This window comes from Furipterus horrens, unplaced genomic scaffold (genome assembly GCF_987537825.1).
Source record: "Furipterus horrens unplaced genomic scaffold, mFurHor1.1.pri manual_scaffold_17, whole genome shotgun sequence".
In the NCBI taxonomy this organism is placed as follows: domain Eukaryota; kingdom Metazoa; phylum Chordata; class Mammalia; order Chiroptera; family Furipteridae; genus Furipterus; species Furipterus horrens.
In genome coordinates this window covers 86,270,422-86,290,045 of record NW_028327187.1, presented here as the reverse complement: position 1 = coordinate 86,290,045, position 19,624 = coordinate 86,270,422, and the positions used below count along the sequence as shown (strand labels likewise).

General features: G+C 37.5%; 1 protein-coding gene across 1 annotated transcript; it reads right to left on the bottom strand.

The window, feature by feature from the left end:
- Positions 1-2,912: 2,912 nt before the first annotated feature.
- On the bottom strand, positions 2,913-15,849 carry FUNDC1 (FUN14 domain containing 1). The gene is made up of 5 exons (XM_090264576.1): positions 15,653-15,849; positions 14,664-14,820; positions 10,706-10,781; positions 5,366-5,494; positions 2,913-3,431 (listed from the first exon to the last, which is right to left on the bottom strand). Exons 1-5 carry the CDS (start codon positions 15,678-15,680, stop codon positions 3,354-3,356), a joined length of 468 nt encoding a protein of 155 aa, XP_090120702.1. The 5' UTR covers positions 15,681-15,849; the 3' UTR covers positions 2,913-3,353.
- Positions 15,850-19,624: the final 3,775 nt, after the last annotated feature.

Sequence of the window (19,624 nt, the reverse complement as noted above, 5' to 3'; positions counted from 1 at the left end):
TTAATTTTAAGTTCCTATTCCTGGTTCTAAAAATAACTTTTGCTAACTATAAATTAACATGTACTCACTGTACTTTAGACAACATAAAAATGTTGAATACATATTAAAATCCTTATATACCAACCTCTCAGAGATAGCCTATGAACATGTGTGCATGCATACTTATACTCACCTGTAGTTTTTCAAAGTGGTATTACACTGTTCATAAACTTATCACTAATGTGGATCTTTCTAGATCAATTTATATAGCTCTACATTGGTCTTAATAATTGTATAGAATTCTATCATTTGAATGTGTCATTAAAAGTAATAGTAATTTAACACAATCAGAAGGCCAGAAGCGTCAAGAGATAAATATGCTTATTTTCTTCATCTTTAGTTACAGAGAGTTGGCAGATATAAGGACAGAAAAAGTATAATATTTAAAGTAATAAGGAAACCTACTAGAAAAACTACAAATATATTAAGAATAAAAAAGGGGGAAACAGTGGATGTGCACAAAATTCCTTACTTTTCAGTGTACATTCAATGTATAGTATTCAAACTTGGACAATAAAAGTAATATAAGTATAAATATATTAAAATGTACATAAAAAGAACTATTAGTAAGGGTTATCTCATAAAAGGGGCAAGTGTGGGCCTTTATGTTATCTTACCATCATCAAAAATGTACCTATTTTAAAAACAGTATTTATAAAATAGTATAAAACTGACTTAATTTTTATATAGAATACACTTAAGATGTATTCACACAAAGGTAGAAAAGACTCCAAAGGCTATGTACCAAAATATGGGCAATAATTATAAGTACATCATATTATAAAAATTCTATATACTCTTTACACTGGTATATTTTTCTATAATGAACATATTTCATTCATATTGTATTTGAAATTAAAAAAACATTAAAAATCATCTTTTCTTGTGACGGGGATTGGGAAGGGGTATAATAAAAAATAAAAATCAGTCAAAATGTTCTTATCTATCTGCCAATGCCTAGACCACAAAATACCTATATTCCATATACTCAAGTTTTAATAAATCTTGCAAACAGCCTTTATGTCCTCAAACATAAAAATCTCCGTTTTAGACAAAGGTGGGTTATAGGTTTTTCATTCTAACCAAGGCCCATCAAGTTTTTTCTGTTCGAGCCTGATTCACTGGACTGCTACACAGAGGTTTCCTATTGGTTGACACCAACTCTTATCTCACACAGTAATATCTTTTTCACATGCTCCTTCACTCATTCACATTAGCTGAATACCTACAGTGAGCAAAGCATTACACAGCATGCATCACAACTTAAGAGATTGATTAACACATCCAACTGCCTCAAGTACTATACAATCTAGCGGGGAAATGGGGCAGACATGAAGCAGAACAATGGGCACCAACAGAGATGAGACAGTATGGAGAGCATTGATACTTTGCATCTCATACAAATATATTCAAACAAATCAACACATACTTGGAAATGTATATGAAAAAAGTGCCATCTTTTTCAGTTTTCATTCATGTTTGGACTCTGAATGTAGTTATCCCTACTAATTTGCTACCAAAGCATATGCCAGGTTTTCCTATATTATTATATAACTTCATATAGAAATATTTTAGTCTCTATTTGAGGGCAGATATTTTTGTGCCCCCCCCTTTCCTACTGTACCATACACAGAACAGACACTATAAATATTTCCAAAATGAATACATCAAGCCAGCAATCAGAACTCCCCCAACAGTAGTCTGCCTCACAGTATCAGGTGAAAGCATGACACAAATATGGTGCAGAGAAGCGAAGCCAAGATTCTGCCTAATGTAGAATACAGGGTGGGGCAAAAGTAGGTTTACAATTATCAATATGGAAAATAATACAATAATAAATAATAATACAAAAATAAACTGTGTTTTACATACTCACACATATAAACCTAGTTTCCCTTGCCCTATATTGTACCCTTTTAATCACATAGCAATGAAAAGCTTGACAAAGCATAAACAGACAAAAGTTCAAAGATGAAAAAACAAGTATTTATAAGCAAAATCACTTCATATTAAGAAAGTCCAAGTTTTATTCAGCATTGTATCTGAGGCACTAATGAGTAAAGAAAGAACATGATCAATCTCACATTCAATTTCAAGGAGTTGTGTGATAATGAAAGCACAGAGATTGTACTCAATCTCAAAAGTATCAAATGCCTTATTTTTACAATACACGAAATATACTGTGGAGGACTTGCTATCAAAAAGAAATAGTCTAAATATCTGCAGTCTTTCCAATCTGAAGACTCCAACACATGTTGTTCTGATGTTTTTTTCCCAATTCCAACTTAGAACTCTATGGACAAAACAAACAATACAGAAAGCTTTTCTGGGCAAAGGAGCCTCAGAAGGAGTGTGATGTCAGCCCTGAGAATCAAGTCAAATGGCCTAGTGGTCAACCAACATGATGCTACCAAAAGTTTGAAAGCATTAACACTTACATCTCAGACTAGATCAAGGAGACAATTCTCTTTAAGTTACAATTTCATAGTTATATAGAAAATCATGGTTCTTCAGACGGTAAATTCATACTGTACTACTAAGTTATTTTAAGGTAGTTTTTACCACTTTGTTAAGAGATCAAAATAATAATTAGGATTTTAGAGCCAAAAGAAGAGGTTCACTCAAAGTTAATAAAATAAAGCAGTGAACCAACTATATGTATTGTCAAAGTAATTATTTTTGCTCAGGCTGCTAGGATAAATAAATAAAAAATTATAAGCTTACATACAAGAAGATATATTTTTACAACTACAGACATCAAAGAAAGAAAACAAACTTTAAACATGTAATATTTCCTTAGAAGAGCCTTCCTTGAAATTGTTTACTACAGTTATTATATAAACAAAGTAAGAAATGAAGGAAAAAAACCTAAAAATTGGTATTCAATCTGTTTAACGTATTTAATAATTCTACTATTTCTAAATCCTTCCACAAAAGGTCATTACAGTTCTTCAGTTTATTGCAAACATATCTTTAAAAAAAAAAAGTCAACCCTAATGTTGCAGCTATAAATACAAAGTTTTATTTAATGGCACTATACTATAAAGCACAATGAAGAACATCTGATTTAAATAAATGGACGCCATGTTCTGCTCAGGAATACTAGTGTACATATACCATATAGGTTGTTTTACAGCAGATACTAATTTGACAAACTTCAGATGACAATATGCTAAGTTGTGAGTTTCATATTGTTCAGCTAGCTGTTTCTTGTCGCCCTAGACAGCCTGATGGCATGTGATGTTGAGAGAGCGTCTGGTCACCACCACTGCTTTTCTCACAGGTGACTCCGCTGTGGTAGAACACTCATATCCTTAAGATGCAAGGCCTAGCAAAAAGCCTCCCACAAATCCGCTGGATATCACAATGTTCTGTTTGACAAATTCTGTTGCCTAAAACATAAAGTTTAAACAAAAACACTCTTAATTATGCTACAAAATGGGTGAACTTCAAAAAATTATGCTAAGTGAAATTACGATGACAAAAAAGGACAAATGTTGTATGATTCCACTTACATGATTAGTAAAATTCATTGAGACAAAGTAGAACAGACATTACCAAGGGATGGGAAAGGGGTTAATTGTGGGAGCTACTGCTTAATGGTTAGAGTTTCTGTTTGGGATGATGAAAAAGTTCTGGAAATGGATATGGTGGCAAAGAAGTGTGAATGTACTTAATGCCACATAATGGTGCATTTAAAAGTAGTTAAAATGATCCATTTTACGTTATGGATATTTTAGCACAGCAAGAAAAAGAAATAAAGATGCAAAATTTTTAAAATACACTTAATTATTAAATCCAGGGCTAAGTAATGTTTTCAGATGTCTTCCTCAATTCAGTAATATTCAGCAAAAATTCCTGTGTACCTCCTAGAGCAGGTGCTAACTATCACACAAGATACCAGGGCTGTTCATTATAAACTAAAGGAGCCTACAGCCCTCAGCCAGGCCCAGTAAGCTTCTTGGCTACTGAGATGTAATAGGTAAATTTAACAGATACTGAGTGCCTACAGAGCAGGCATAAATGGTCCATTCATCAAGTTATTAACACAGATTATTTAATAAACTTCCACAGCATGCACAATAATGTTTAACAATCCACTTAGCCAGTAAGAAAAAATGTACAGAATCAAAAAAAAAAAAAAACCACATTGATAAAATATACATTTAACTGAAATAAAATCATGAAGCAATTACACAAAGCTGAACTGTGGGATATTCTTCTAGATGCTTCAAATAAGTCAGTGTCATGAAAGACAAAAAAAAAAAAAAACCACACACACACACACAAAGAAAAAAATCCCCAGATGAGGGGGCTGTTCAAAATTAAAGGAGACTTCAGACACATGACAACCAAATGGAATATATAATTCTTTTTTCTTAAGTTTTGATTTATTTATTGTTTTTCTATTACAGTCCCACTTTTTCCCTCATTTCTGTCCCCCACACCGACTCAACCCACCCCTTCTCCTACAGTTGAAATATATAATTCTTAAGGAAAAAAAGTATAAAAGGTACTTTGTGGAAAAAATTTTAATATGTACTATATATTAGGAAATATTACTGTATTATGTTTAATTTGGAGGGGAATAATGGTAACTGCAATTGTACAAATATCCATACCCTTAGGAGATACGTGCTAAAGTCTTTAAGAGTGAAAAGTCATGATGTCTTAAATAATTTGGCAAAAATAAAAAGTGTAATCTCTCTTTCACACACATACACACACAGAGAGAGATAAAGCAAATGTTGCAAAATGATTTGGTGAATAGATGAAGGGTATCTGGGTATTCACTGCATTTGTCTTAATTTTTCAACTGGTTTGAAATTTTTCAAAATAAAAAGTTGGGGGAAGTAAAAGGATAGAACAAAAACAAGCAAAAGGGAGTATTCAATTCTAAACCAAGTACAAGAAGAAAATAAAGAAAGTATACATAAAAAACATAACTAAAACTAATATATTAATAAAATCTACACACTATCAAACTATTTCACTTCAAAAGAAAAATAGGCAATTATAGTTTTCCCAGACCTGGTCTACACATGTACACATTTGTAAAAGCAGAGGAAAAATTCTGAAAGAATAATGTTATCAGCTTTTACATGTACATCAAAGTAGGTGGGAGACAGGCAGAGGAAACTATGTTAACTACTAAAAGAAAGTAGCAATTGATTAAAATGGTGGCTGGATCCCAAATTTTACTTAACACTCTAGACATAACCAAAAACACCAATTTTTTTAAAAGAAGGTAATTCCTAGTCGCATTTTGTACTAATCAATATCCATTTAAAAAATAAAAAGGGAGGCAAAATGTAAATTGTTTTACCTCTTCAATTATGTTGTTGATTTCAGGTGCTGCTTTATTTGCTCGTTTCTTAATCTGTCTTTTTGCTTTGTTTACACCTTTTTCAACTTTCTTCCAGTCAATCTGCACATAGCCACTGTGACTAGCAATCTACAAAAATGTAATAAAAATGGTTAATTCTAAACCAACCAGGTTGCCAATGAATCTATTAGCCAGGAATATATGAACATTCAGATTTCAAGACGTATGATGCTTAGAGGTAAGAAATCATAACTTAGTCTAATTTATTCATTTAAACAGATACTGAGTGCCTACTCCGTATCAAGCACTCTTCTAGGTCCCCAAGATACAGCCAAGAACAAGGGAGACATAAGTCTCTACCCTCAGAGAGCTTCAGGTTTGTTGGAGAAAACAGATATTAAATATACGTAATTACTTAGATGTGATGAACACTATGTTAAGAAAAGTATAGTATATGATGGGAAAATATTCCAAAAATTATATTATAACTGTACCATAAACCTATCATAACTTATGGAATTTGGGATTAGCTAATAAGGACAGAGATTATTAAAATTATATCTAATAAAAAAGCATCTTTTAATTAAATAGGTGTTTAATTATAAGGGATAAAACCAATCAGTTATTAGGTCACTAAAGAAATCCAAAGTAGACTGATAAAGGCTCCTCACTTAATCTGACCCTACTTAAATTAAGAATACTTTCTGGTAAGTGCTTTTGAAAGTGGAATATAAAAGAAATATGCTCTACACAAGCTTCATGCCAGAAATCCTTTTAATAAAACTATAAGTAAAGGCCTATTAACTAAAAAAACAAAAAAAAAAACAAACAAACCACTCTCATATGATGCTTGTCGTGCCAACGAATGCAGATTCCTTGTGTCCAGCAATCGGAAGAATATGCGAGGCAAGGCTGAAATCTCCAACAGTTCCTTTACTGCAGACATTACAGTATTCACATGTGCACCACTGCCATTCACTCACTCAGCACTCGGTGCCCGCTGCTGCTCGGCACTGCTCCTCTGTTCGCTCCCTGCCTGCCATCTGAACACTAACACAAACCGTGGGGTTCTACCTCTTTTATATTATGTATAAACAAAGCCGGCTACTAGCCAAAAATATGACATTAACGCTTATACGACTGCAAGTGCACTGTGCAACCCTATCTAGTGTTATCTCTAAGAATCCACACCTGGGCATCCCGAGTGAGGAAGACTGACTAGACTCCATTGTCCTCACAGTGCTACTGAGATACTGGAAAATCTCAACAAGTATAATAGTGTGTAAGCCAGTACAGTAAGTTAGTCCCTCCAAATAAGAAAATCAAAATATAAAGAAATCACACAGTAAGTGGCTTTCTTTGTAGTATTTTAACATATCACTCTGACAATGAACAACATACAAAATACTTCAATAATGAAAATATCTGATTTTATAGAAATAGATTGGGAACCTTAGGTTCCATTTTCACTCTGAATGACTACATGGGAGAATTTATCTGTATATCTTCCTGTATTTATTCACCTCCTATCACTGACTTAAAACTCCAGCTTTAGCAAAACAGTGCTGATTAAATCAAATGGCAAGTAAAAGCTTTTCCTTGCAGTGATGGACATGGCAATTTGGATGGAGGTGGTGATGAACCTTCCAGGCCCTCCCATAGAGAAACTATAAACCCTGGTTAAAATACAAGGACTCCAGAATTAACAAAAGCAAACAGATTTTGAAGGGGAATTAAAACATATAGGAAGGGTAACTAATATAAGGTGAGTTGCCCATTTTTCTGGTTTTATCCCAATATAGTTGCAGGGTAGCTAACACTTCAAAAGAAAATACACCAGCTTACCAGCCTGAAGAACCAGAGGACAAAGCCCAGGACAATAACAGATGCCAGAGAGGAGAGAGCTAAAGAAGGGGAGTACCAAATTCTGTATAAACTTTACCTAAGTCCTGAACCACACACTCAAGGGGCAGAAGCAAGCATTCTGGTTAAGGCTAAAAGAAATAAACTGGGATTTGAGCTGCTACCCACCACAGGTGAAATGGAGTTTGCAATTTGAGTCTAACCAACTTAACTACCTACTAAAATCAAATCAACATACTTCAGAGAAATAAAATAGAATCCAGAGTCTCCACAACATAACATTCCTAATGCCCAGGATAAAATCCAAATTATTTGATATATGATACAACAAAAAAATGTGGCCTTGTCTCAAAAGAAAATTGACAGAGGCCAACACTGAGTTGACCCAGATATTGAAATTACCAGGACTTTAAAGCAGCTACTATAACTATGCTCAATGAGGTAAAGGAAACTATGCTCATAATCAATGGAAAGAACTCTCACCAGAGATATAGAAAATATAAAAAGAACCAAATGGAAATCCCAGAATTGGAAAACACAATATCTGAAGTAAATTTACTGGATAGGCTTAATGGCAGAAGGTAGATTAAGAGGTAAGAGTCAGTGAACTTGAAGCTACATCACTAGAAATTATATAATCTAAAAGAGTGGATCAAAAAAATAAATGAACAAACCCTCAGGAAATTATCAAAAAGCCCAACAGGCACATAATCAGTGTCATGTTCAGATGGGGAGAAACAGGAGGGAACAAATTATTTTTAAAAATTAACAAAACGTTCCCAAATATGGTTAAAGACATAACATTTACAGATTCAAGAAATTCAGTGAACTCCAGGTAATGATCTGACACAGTAATGAAATAACAATACTTAGATGATGTAAGGGGTGGGGGAAGCATGCAAGTGTAGAGATTGGGGGGTGGTACACAGAGAAGTTCAATAAACGATAGCTAAATTCTCATATTCCACAATGGGGAGCCAATAGGTAATATCTCAAATTGAAAGATCCAAAAAATGTCCAATTAACTTTTTTAGGAAAAAAAGGATAAATATTTTAGGAGTCAGCTAAGCATTCAGAGTAGTTGCCTCAAGAGGAGGGAAAATGGGAGGGTAGTGAGGAAGGCAGAGTACTACCCTAATCTGTAACAAGTCCTGTACGAGTATTTGACCTTTCAAATTATGGGCATGTATAACTCTGAACAAATAAATTGAAAAGATTTGTATACCACTATTTTAACACGACAGTGTGATTATACCTACCAGAAAACACTTAATATTGAGTTACTAGAAAAGCTTTAAGTTCTAAGTAAACTAACATTTATATTTAAATGTAAGTAAAGGTAACAAAAATATGGAAGTGGGTCTAAAGAAGAGGAGGCAATTAGCCTAAATGCCATTTGTTACTCTTACTTCCTCTTTGTTTCTTCTATTGAGTTTTCAATGTTAAGTCCTATTTGTGGGAAAAATTGGTTTGATGTAGGCAAATCCCATGTTCTGCTTAGCGACTTCAAAGAACATGTGTACTAGGCCTGGAGAAGTAGAAGGTGGCAATGTGGACTTAAATGGTGCATACTGAGTGGACTGAAATGGACTTCTGAAAAACTGATATGCAAAGTGAATTGCAATATATAATTCCCTCTATTCTGTGAACATTTCAGGAAGCTCTACTTCAGTCCAGTAAACAGAAATGACAACTGAGTTTTGAAATAGCTATAGAACAGATATCTTAATACTTAATTTATATAAACCAAATTCAAAATCAGCTTAAATAAAATTATCTTCTCTCTGAAGGCTGACATATTCATCCAAAAGAAATTTAGATATTCACCATGTTTCTTTTTACCTCTTGCCACAAGCAAAAAGCAATTACTCCTAATAATGTCACCAACAGAAAGAAAAAATATTTTTTAAAAGCTGTTTAGCAAACAACTCAAAATCTGTGCTTAACACATGCAAATCCAATCCCTTTGTATTTCAGGCAACAACAATGGCTTAGGTGCTGAAGTAAGATTTTGGCTACTATGACCATCAGTCATTTTAAAAATCTAGTATGACTGATAGTTCTCTGTATCTTTAAAATTCTTGCTAACATTCATTCCCAGAGATTTTCACTTTTAGGATTTATTATATTTGATCTTCTGGGAATATTTTTGAAAAACTATATGCCAAACTGACATGAATTCCATATACCATCCTGATAAACATCCACTAATGGCAAAGCATTTTTAAATCTTAGAAGAACATGAACAAAACTAAAATTTCAAATCCACCTGTCTCAGAAATAGGACTATGGACTTTTTAAACCCAATTTTCCACTTTCTATATATTATTATAGTTCCCTAGTTTCAAAAAAAATATTAGACATTGTGAAGAGTAATTTCCTCTGGGATGGAAAACTGATGGCTAGGAAATGGGACCTTTTGAATATTATATACTGTGTGTGTAAATTTTAAATATACAAGATCTGTCCAGAAAGTATCCATCCATGTACTATGAAAAATACAGACATTTACTGAAGATATAAGATATAAGAAACATTGTACATGGGATGATGATGCCTCAGTTTCCTTCAAAGTAGGCACCTTGGGACCTCACACAGTTCTCCCAGTTGTCATCACCTACCCCGTTGTATTTTCCTGAATCACATCAACGGTCTGGAATCTCTTCCCTTTCAAAGGTGATTTTAGTTTTGGGAAAAGCCGGAAGTAGCAGGGGCCAAATCTGGGCTGTAAGGAGGCTGAGTCACCTGGATGATTTGATGTTTTGCCAAAAAACTCTGCAAAAGACTGATGCATGAGTGGACATGTTGTCATGATGAAGCTACCAATCAAGAGTTGTCCATAGCTGCAGCCTTCTGAATCATCTGAATAGTTTCTGTAGAGGAATGTTCAAGCTTAAAGCAAAACTTGATGTAGATTTGTTGCTCTACTCGCTCAGTCGTTTTGAATGCAATAGCCACACAGTACACATGCTCACTCAACGGGATCTACCGCCCCCACTGACTAGTACAGTGAAGTCATCGTTGTTCACATGGTGCATTCCAGTCCACTCTCCTTGGCTGCCAGGTTACATCGATGTCACGCAAACCATTTGTGTTATATTTATAATGGCTGGACTTTTTCCAGACAGACCTCATATGTTTAAGATGGTCAGGATGAGCAGGTTTATATTATTAATGAAATGTTTATATTGCTAGGGAAATGCTTTAATGGAAATTGGGTAATAACAAAAAAAATGAGGCACCATGAATTTTAATAGTTGTTTTAAATAATTGGGATCATGCTGTTTAAAAAACTTAGAAGTATGTGAATTGTTGTCTTCGTGACAGATGCCAGCTTTCCATACTCAGTTTAGTTTTTCCGTAAACTGATGCCTAAAAGAAAAATTCCACCTTCTATTAAAATGGACAGGAGTGAAATGGCTAAACTTGACTTTCACAGTTTCTAAGCAGAGGCAAAGAAATAAAGCTCTGACGTACCTGAAGGAGAAGAAAGCCACCACCTACTGCAGTTGCTGCAAGTTTTCCAACTTTCTGAAACAAAAATCCTGCGCACCTTTAATAACAAAAAATGAGATCAATGATGTTTTAAACTCTCTCCCTCTTCTACTTTTCACTGCTTTCCTAATAAAACTTGATGTCTTTCCATTTTTTTAATCATGTCCCTTACCTACTGAGAAACCCTCAATGCTTCCCTTTAGTTATATAAGCTAGTCAAAAAAAGCTGCATCTAAATTGTCCGAGATGTGCTTCAGGAATGGAGAAGAGGGAAATTTATGGGAAAAAAAGATTGGCTACTAAAACTGAAGGTTGAGCATTCAGAAGTTCACTATACCCTTCCTTCCACATTTGTAAAGGTGAAATTCCCCATAATAAAAGTGACTTGTTTTGTTTTGTTTTGTTAATACAGTCAAGATGTTCTACATACCTGCTGACCCTCACTCTACCCAAAAATTCTGTTCCAATCCAATTAGTTTCCAAATAGGTCATCACCACTTCTCAAGGTATTAATCTCCCTGTTTCTAGGGGTTTCCACCTAGCTCGGCCTACCTAAAGCTTCTCTACCCTTTAAGGTCTAGTTGGAGTTCCACCTACATGAATCCACTTAAGCCCACATTTCTCATGGCTTCCCTAGGCCTCTGTATAGGTAGGTCTCTACCTTTATATTAAATGTTTTGTTTCATCTATCCATTAAGAATGTCAACCCATACTCCTTTTATGATTTTCTCCTTCGGTGAGCTCATAGTCCCTTCAGTATTCTAGACCCACAGTGTGCAAAAGAATCTCAGATTGCTAACTCTAGCCTTCTGTACTGAGTTAAATATGTCCCCTCAAAAGGGATGTGAGGAATGTGACCTTATTTGGAAGGTTATTGCAGATGCAATTAGTTGTAATGAGGTCATTCAGGAGTAGGGTGGGCCCTAAATCCAATGACTTAATCCAATATGTCACAGAGACACAGAGAGGGAAGATGACTATGTATTGACAGGGGCAGAGATTGGAGTAAGGCTATAAACCAAGAAATGCCAGAGTTGCTGGCAACCACCAAAAGCTAGGTGAGAAGCATCAAACAGATTCTTACTCTGAGCCTCCAAGAAGAAACCAACCCTTTCAAGACCTTTCAGACTTCTATCCTCCAGACCTGTGAGAGAATAAATTTCTCTTTTTTAAAGCCACCTAGTTATGCTACTTTGTTAAAAACAGCCCTAGGAAACTAATATGCTTTTACAAATGGAAATTTTGCATTTCCAATTATATGATGAGCTTCCCTGGCACCCAGAACTACACACATGCATACCTCATTTTATTGCACTTCACTTTATTGTGCTTGACAGATGTTGCATTTTTTAGAAATTGAAGGCAAGGTCCTCCACCAACAAAAATATTATGACTCTCTTTATTGTGGTGGTCTGGAACCAAACCTGCAATATTTCCAAGATATGCCTATACTGAAAAAATCCCAAAGCAAACATCTTTTCAACCAAAGCGACTGTTGCTAACGTCCCATTTTTTAATTGACAGCATCCTTCTCTAGGCTCACCACCTCACATTCATCCCAGACCCTGCCTTCTTTATGGCCTTCAAGGTCCAACTGATTGCCACTTGTATATATTCTGTCTCCAAAACATTATTTGACTGTCTTCTTTCCACTCTCAACACATAATTACCTTGTTTCCAGACCACACGAAGTAGTCTTCCAGACCCTCTAACTAATCTTCACTCCTCCCATCTATACTAACAACCACCCATCCTGACATGGGTTTTAATTTGTTATGATAAAAAAAAAGTATAGCTATTTACAGCTAAATATAATATCAGCCTCCCACTCAAGTCCTGAATTGGTCTGAATTGATAACTAGTTAGGTTAATGCCTATTAACCATTCTTCCTTAAAGTATGTCAAAATAGGACATCTATTTTATACCCTAAGAATATTGCAAAACTTTACCACACTGAATCTAAAGTCATTGCAACAAATCACCTCTGCAGTATTAGTCCTATTATACAGCTCTGGGTCAACACCTGGCTTTAATCCAAACATATGTATTACTATAAAAACCATGTCCCACCCTCGCTGGTGTGGCTCAGTGGATTGAGTGCCGGCCTGCAAACCAAAGGGTAGCTGGTTCGATTCCCAGTTAGGGCACATTCCTGGGCTGTAGGCCAGGTCCCAAGTTGGGGGTGTGCGAGGCAACCACACATTGATGTTTCTCTTCCTTGCTCCCCCCTCTTCTCCTCTCTCTAAAAATAAATAAAATCTAAAAAAATAAAAAGAAAAACATGTCCCTCAGTAGGGAAATCAGCTACAAAGGCTCAGAAAAGGGATTGGAGGATGCAAGCCCCAACCAGGTCTCAACAATATCCCACAAGCATGTCTGTCTTTTGATGGCATGAACCTACTATCTTCCCCTGCTGTCTCTAGGTTTTCCAAACAAACTTCAGCTAGCTATAGGGCTTCTCAAGAGCTTAACCTACAAGGAGAAAACACACAATGATTTAATTCTATTGCTCAATTATTTTTCAGTCTTTCTTCAGATGGGGATTTAGGCCCTGACTTATATTAACCAATCATCCAGGGTACCAAACTGTGAGCTTATTTTTAAGCCTAAGACCAAACCCTGAATTATGGGGACCAAGTTACAACCAGCCTGTGGAGCATCATCTGAATAACCAGGACCCTGACAAAGCATCTCTTCTAATTGTAGGCTTTTTTTCATAAGCAGCATTCATAAGTACATATCGTGAATAAATGCTGCACCTCAGCATCACAGAACCTACATGAGTGCCTCTACCATAAAATGACTTTTTTTTAAAGATTTTATTTATCTTATTTTTAGAGAGAGGGGAAGGGAAGGAAAAACAGACAGAGAAACATCAATGTGCAAGAGAAACATTGATTGATTGCCTCTCGCACACCCTCAACCAGGGATCTGACCTGTAACCCAGGCATGTGCCCTGACCAGGAACCCACCTGGCGATGTTTTGGTTCACAGGCTGGCACTCAATCCACTGAGCCACACCAGCTAGGGTTGCCATAAGATAACATTTACAGGGAGGCATAGAGGAGTATACCATTGTTCCAAGGTGCATGTAAACAGAAATTTAAAAAATAATTTTATACTTATCAAGTTTAAATATGTAAATATTTAAATTAATGTAAGATTAATTTAAGAATCTAAGAAAAAATTATTATTCACAAGTTAAGCACCCACACTAACTTCAAAAATTCTCTACAGTCATGAACATTTTCAAAATAAAGGGTCAAACTTGTTTCTGACCCTTGCTGTTTGGCTAATCTTTTATTCTAATAACAGGGTTAGATCTATAGTAGCAATTATGTAATCATGTGGTTTGATATGTTAACTGGTTAGGTTAATGCTTATTAACTGCTTAAAATGTACTCAACAATATTTTTAGAATAAACAATCAGTCCTTTAATTCCAACAAAGACTCAATGGTCCACAACTCTTCTTCAAAGTATAATCCAAACTAGCACACAAAAATCAACAGAATCACCTGTATCATAATCAATAATTTTTACTGAGAATTTTACACTGCTCTGCACAAGGCTCACAATCCTGGAGCCCAGGTCTACTGTTGCGAGTTCTCACAGGTTTTTCCAGTTATTAGCACTGAACCAGTAAAAATTGTTTATGCATAATTAACTCTTATCTATTCTTCCTCTTTACTGTAACTGAATCAGATCCACTGTATGTGCTAAATTTGAGGAGGAAAATATATAAAGAATCAAAGGAAGGATGAGGAGGGCACAGTAGAACAGTGGTGGGCACAGGGGAAGATCATCAAAACCCAACACTAATGATTACACTAACCATTGGGATTAACAATGTAAAGCCACCGATTGAGCACTCTAACTGTTGCAGATACAAAAGCGCAGCACTCCCAATGAAATGTAATTAAAAAAAAGATGTTCTCACCAGCCAGTAACTCCACCCATTACAATCTGGGTGGCTACTGAGTATTTTTCTACCATAGGTCCAGAACTGTGGCCAAAAACACGATTCCACCAGTGGTGTCTTCTTGCATACTCAGTTAAATCCAACACTTCGTAAGAGTCATCATCACTTTCATATTCTTCAAAATACAAAAAATAATAAAAATAATAAATTTAAAGTCAACCACAAATCAGGACGCATTTTACAATTTTCATGTTACAACGCACGCCTGCTTTCGGACTAGTTAAAAACACACAGATGGAAACTAATAGTCTTACATCCAAATCGCGGAGACTGGGGCCTCAAGAGTAATGAGCCTAGCATCTCCTTTCCAAAGGCCCAGAACCGGCCTGAGGACCCAAACCAACACCACGTCAGAGTTACACAGAAGTAAGGGGTCGCCCACCGCGCCCCCACGCCGGCCCCGAAATCTCCGTAGGACCAGGTCAGTCACAGACACAGCAGTAGGGATGCCCCCACCCCCTCAAATCTCATAGGGTCAGTTCAAAAGTAACAAAGCAGTGAGGAGTCACCTCCTCAAATCTCAGTAGGGTCAGACCAGTTCATACCATGAAGGGTCACCCCAAAATCTCAGTAGAATTTGGGCCAGAGCAAGATTCACTTTCTTAAGTGGGAGAAAGAGGTGGTCCTCCTCTGACAGAACTGGTTAGGGATCCGGCAAGAACAAATTATTAGAGTCAAGACTGAAAAACACGTTTGAAGATAGAAATGAAAGGCCGGAGGTGGGATGTTTTGGGGGCGGGGGCTCGCACTTCGCCCGAGTTCCGCCGGGAGGGGAGGGAGAGTCTAGTTCGGATGGGTGTTCAAAGCTGCTACCTTAAAAAAAAAAAAAAAAAAAACAACACCGGGCCCCCGGAGCCCTGGGACAGGGGAAGGAAGAGGCGTCCCGGGAGCAAGGTCGAGAGTTGTGAGCCGCGTAGCAACTACCACTTCGGGCCCTAGCCGCTCACCTTGGGGAGGAGGGTTCCGGGTCGCCATGATACCGCTGGCGGCCTGTATTGAAGGTGGTCGCCGACCGCCCTCCTCGCCCTACTACTTTAAGAGCCGCTCTAGGCCCAGATGGAAGTCTATGATCTCTTTTATTCCTCCTCCTCCTTCTCCTCCAAGTGCGTTATCCTGTCCCCACCCCCTCCTCTCACCGCAGAGCCTTTTGCGCAAGGCTGGGGGCTGGGGAGCGGGAGGTACGCCAACAACCCTGCGAGGACTTGTGGGAGTTGTAGTCCGTTGCCGTTGCAACCGTGGCTTCCACCTCTCCTCCCGCTAGAATTTCCATACCTAATTGCTATTTTGTTTTAAAGAGCCTCAGGGCTGAAGGGGAATCGGGGTTCACCCCTTGGTAATAACTGTATAAAGCGAAAACCAGCTTGGCATTTTGAACAGTGTGCCAGAATTCGGGCCCTTAAGAAAAAAAGGTTTTAAAAAGAGATAAGAATAACCGTTTCAAACCATACTGTTCTGAGGAGACAAGGGCTCACCAACGGGTGGGAAATTTTTCTAACATTCCACTGCTGGAAACTGGAACCTTTTTATCCGCTCCTTCTGAACACGTTTCCTGCCAGTAACCCAAGGGAGGTACAGAGATGCCTAGGAACTGACCTGACACCAGCGCTTTCAGAGGACATATATTTTTAGCATCATTTTGTTATTGAAAGGTGACAGAGGAACCAGGTCTAGTTCTAGACCTTAAAGCCCCAAGGAATTCTGTAGAATGAAAAACTGTGTTGATCACCAAGTGGCTAACTCAGGTTCACATAAACCAGCCTTCAAACTTGTTTTGAATTTGCATTGCACCTGCATTCACTGTACAATTAAAACAGCCCTCCCGGTATTTGTTTTAATAGAAAAACAAATTCTTGTTTAGGTTGCATTACTTAAAATATTGACTTATGTAATCAGACTTGGCTTTTCAGATCCTGGTGCTTTAAATGGAAGAGTTGAGTCTGAAGTTTCTTAGCCTTTGGCCCCTGAAATGCAATTCTAAAACTGGCTGGAAATGCTAGTGTTCAAAGACAATTACTTTGTGTAAGACCCGCTTTTCAAAACAAAACAACTTTAAGGGAAATTAGTTCAGGTATCCTCACTGAAAGATTTTTTCTAAAAGTTACAGACTGGAGCTCATACACTTCTTCTTCTCCCTTGTCCATGCACTCCTAATGAGATGCTAACAAATAGAGAAATGGCAAATGATGGGCCACTGAAAGAAAAGAAAGGAGAAAAACAAGGCAAAGGAAAATTACAAATTGAAAGAGTGGCTCGGGACATGACTACCTACCATGACTCACTTTTAGTTAGGAAGTTTTAATTTCAGACCATCTTATGTGGTTACTTTAGGTCTCTGAGTTTACAAGGCCACCATGCAGGCCTCCCCTGAGCTTGTCAGGTTTAGTATGTGGTCCCTTTTTAATCCACATTCCTAGCAAAAAAGCAATCATTCTGTTGACTCAATGATGAATGCTTTATCATCTAAATTGTATACACAGACTTTAATAGATCCTATAATCTTCCTGATGGAAATAAGCGGGTGATTTTTTTATTCTCATTTTAAATATTGTATTTTTCCCCATTCAACACTAATAAACATTTTCATCATGAATACGTTTATCTACAACTATACCAAAACATACTTGGGTAGTCCCCAACTTTTCAGTGGGTAGGGTTCCAAAGTTTGGGTAATTTACTTGAAAGAGAAAATATTTTCTATTTAATCCATAATGAAGCTGTAATAAAACTATTTCTTCATAATATTCATCTTTCCCCATTGCCTTTGGAAACCTCATTTGTTAAAAACAATTTAGTCAGAATGGAGAAAAACAAAAAGCAGACAAAAACATCAAATAGGAGAGCATTTCACACTCCATGAGCAACCTAATTTCCCCCATTGGCTTCAACTGTCACTCCCCGCTAGACACCTGCATTTGAATAACAAATTCAGTCACTTCTCCTTTTCCCTTTCTTCTTTTCCACAGTTAAGCAGCCACTTCTCTTGTACTTGCACCACCTAGGTGGTGGCAACCATTCTGTCCTTGATGCTCTCCAAGGCCAACCTTCGGACCATTGTAATGGCCTTTCAATTGGCTTCTTCCTGCATTTTCTTGCCTCTCCCAGTCTAACCCCAATCTAATCTATTCTGTCACTATGAAACGGAGTAAAAAGCAGGGGTCCCCAGAATATAGGAGAAATTCCCCCTTGCCCATGGTTCAGGAAACCATGGCAAGTTGATTAGCCATGTCCTTCCTGAAGGAAAGTAGAAAGGACTACATGACTTTAAGAGCACAGTGGCGTAGCCAGGGGAGCATATACGGCACCTGCATGAGAGGCAGGGAAATGGAGGCTCCTGCGTCACACAGGGAACTCTTGTGCTGACTAAAGATGGCACCCAAAAGAAGGTAAAAGATACCGGAGGAACTGGCAAAAGTAGCCTATTGTAGGAGAGGTCAGATATGAGGGCACATGGGAAGTTCTGAGTCTGCATTTATAATAAGGGCAGACGGACTTCTGGCTGAGATGGAGGCATCAGTAGATATGCTTCACCTTCTTCCATAACCATAAGAAGGATTACGTCTAACTCAGAACAAAAAACAACCAGAACAACCAGAACTACCAGAAAATTGAACTGCATGAAAGACCAACAAGTAAAGATATAAAGAAGCAACACTCAACCAGACAGGTAGAAGGGGTAGAGACAGGGAGCTGTGGTGGAGAGGACACAGTGTGGCAGAGGTGGCAAGGTAGTGGCTGTAGTACACTGATGGAAAGAGTAGTCACATATTATAAAGGTCGGGACACCTGGAGAGCAATCCCAGTCCCAGGCCAGACCACGCAGCTCATGGTTCCAGTGCCAGGAAAATAAAGCCACATTGCTTATGACAGTGAAAACCAGTGGGGGTTGGGGCAACAGAAGAAACTGTCTGTCTCTCAGGAGAATCTGTTTAGAGAGGTCCTAGAACGCTCACAAACCCACCCACTCTGGGAATCATCACCAGGACAACAGCTAGAGGGGTGCCTATTGCATACAGGAAGCAGGTGAAGTGACTGAAAAGGGGGCAAGTGCCAAGCAAATGGCATTGTTCCCTCTCTGACCCTTGCCCACGTATGGCACTATAAGGTATTGAAACCAGTCTCCTCCACTGACGAATACTTAAGGCTCTGCCTCCTACAACATAACAGGTGCGACAGCTCTACCTAAAACACAGAGGCAAATGCAGGAAGCTGTCAAGTTGAGGAGACAGAGAGGTATCACCCAAAAGAGAAAGCAGATCAAGACTTCAGAGGGAGAACTAACCAAGAAGGAGATAGACAATCTAACAGATGCAGAGTTCAAAACACTGGTGATAACAATGCTCACAGAAGTGATTGAGTACAGCAAAAGCATAGAGAAAGAAGTGAAGGCTATACTAAGTGAAATGAAAAAAAAATCCACATGAAAACAATGGTGAAGGGAAGGAAGCCAGGGTTAAAATCAATAATCTGGAATGTAAGGAAGAAATGAACAGTCAACCAGTACAGAATGAAAAAATAAGAATTAAAAAAAAATGAGGAGAGGCTTAGGAACCTCTGGGACAACTTTAAACGTACCAATATCAGAATCATAGGGGTGTCAGAAAGAGAACAGAAAGAGCAAGAAATTGAAAATTTAGTTGAAAAAATAATGAAGAAAAACTTCTTTAATCTGGTGAAGGAAATAGACATACAAGTCCAGGAAGCACAGAGAGTCCCAAACAAGCTAGATCAAAAGAGGACCAGACTAATGTTAGGGATAAAGAAGCAAGCCAGTGACCCTCAAACCAGTAGGAATTAATTAACAGATAAATCATGGAAAAGGGGCAAGGAAATGACATTCCACAGCTCCTCACACACATCTCTGCAATCAAAGGGAGAAAGATTGTTGTCACCAAACACAGAGAAATGGGAAGATATAGCTA

What these genes read in the sequence shown, in the direction of transcription:
- FUNDC1 (XM_090264576.1), bottom strand. Translation starts at nt 15,680, where the DNA reads ATGGCGACCCGGAACCCTCCTCCCCAAG. An exon ending in CCGGAACCCTCCTCCCCAAG is followed by an intron (nt 14,821 to 15,652) that starts GTGAGCGGCTAG and finishes TGTATTTTGAAG; the next exon opens with AATATGAAAGTGATGATGAC. An exon ending in GTGGCTTTCTTCTCCTTCAG is followed by an intron (nt 5,495 to 10,705) that starts GTACGTCAGAGC and finishes ACATTTTTGTAG; the next exon opens with ATTGCTAGTCACAGTGGCTA.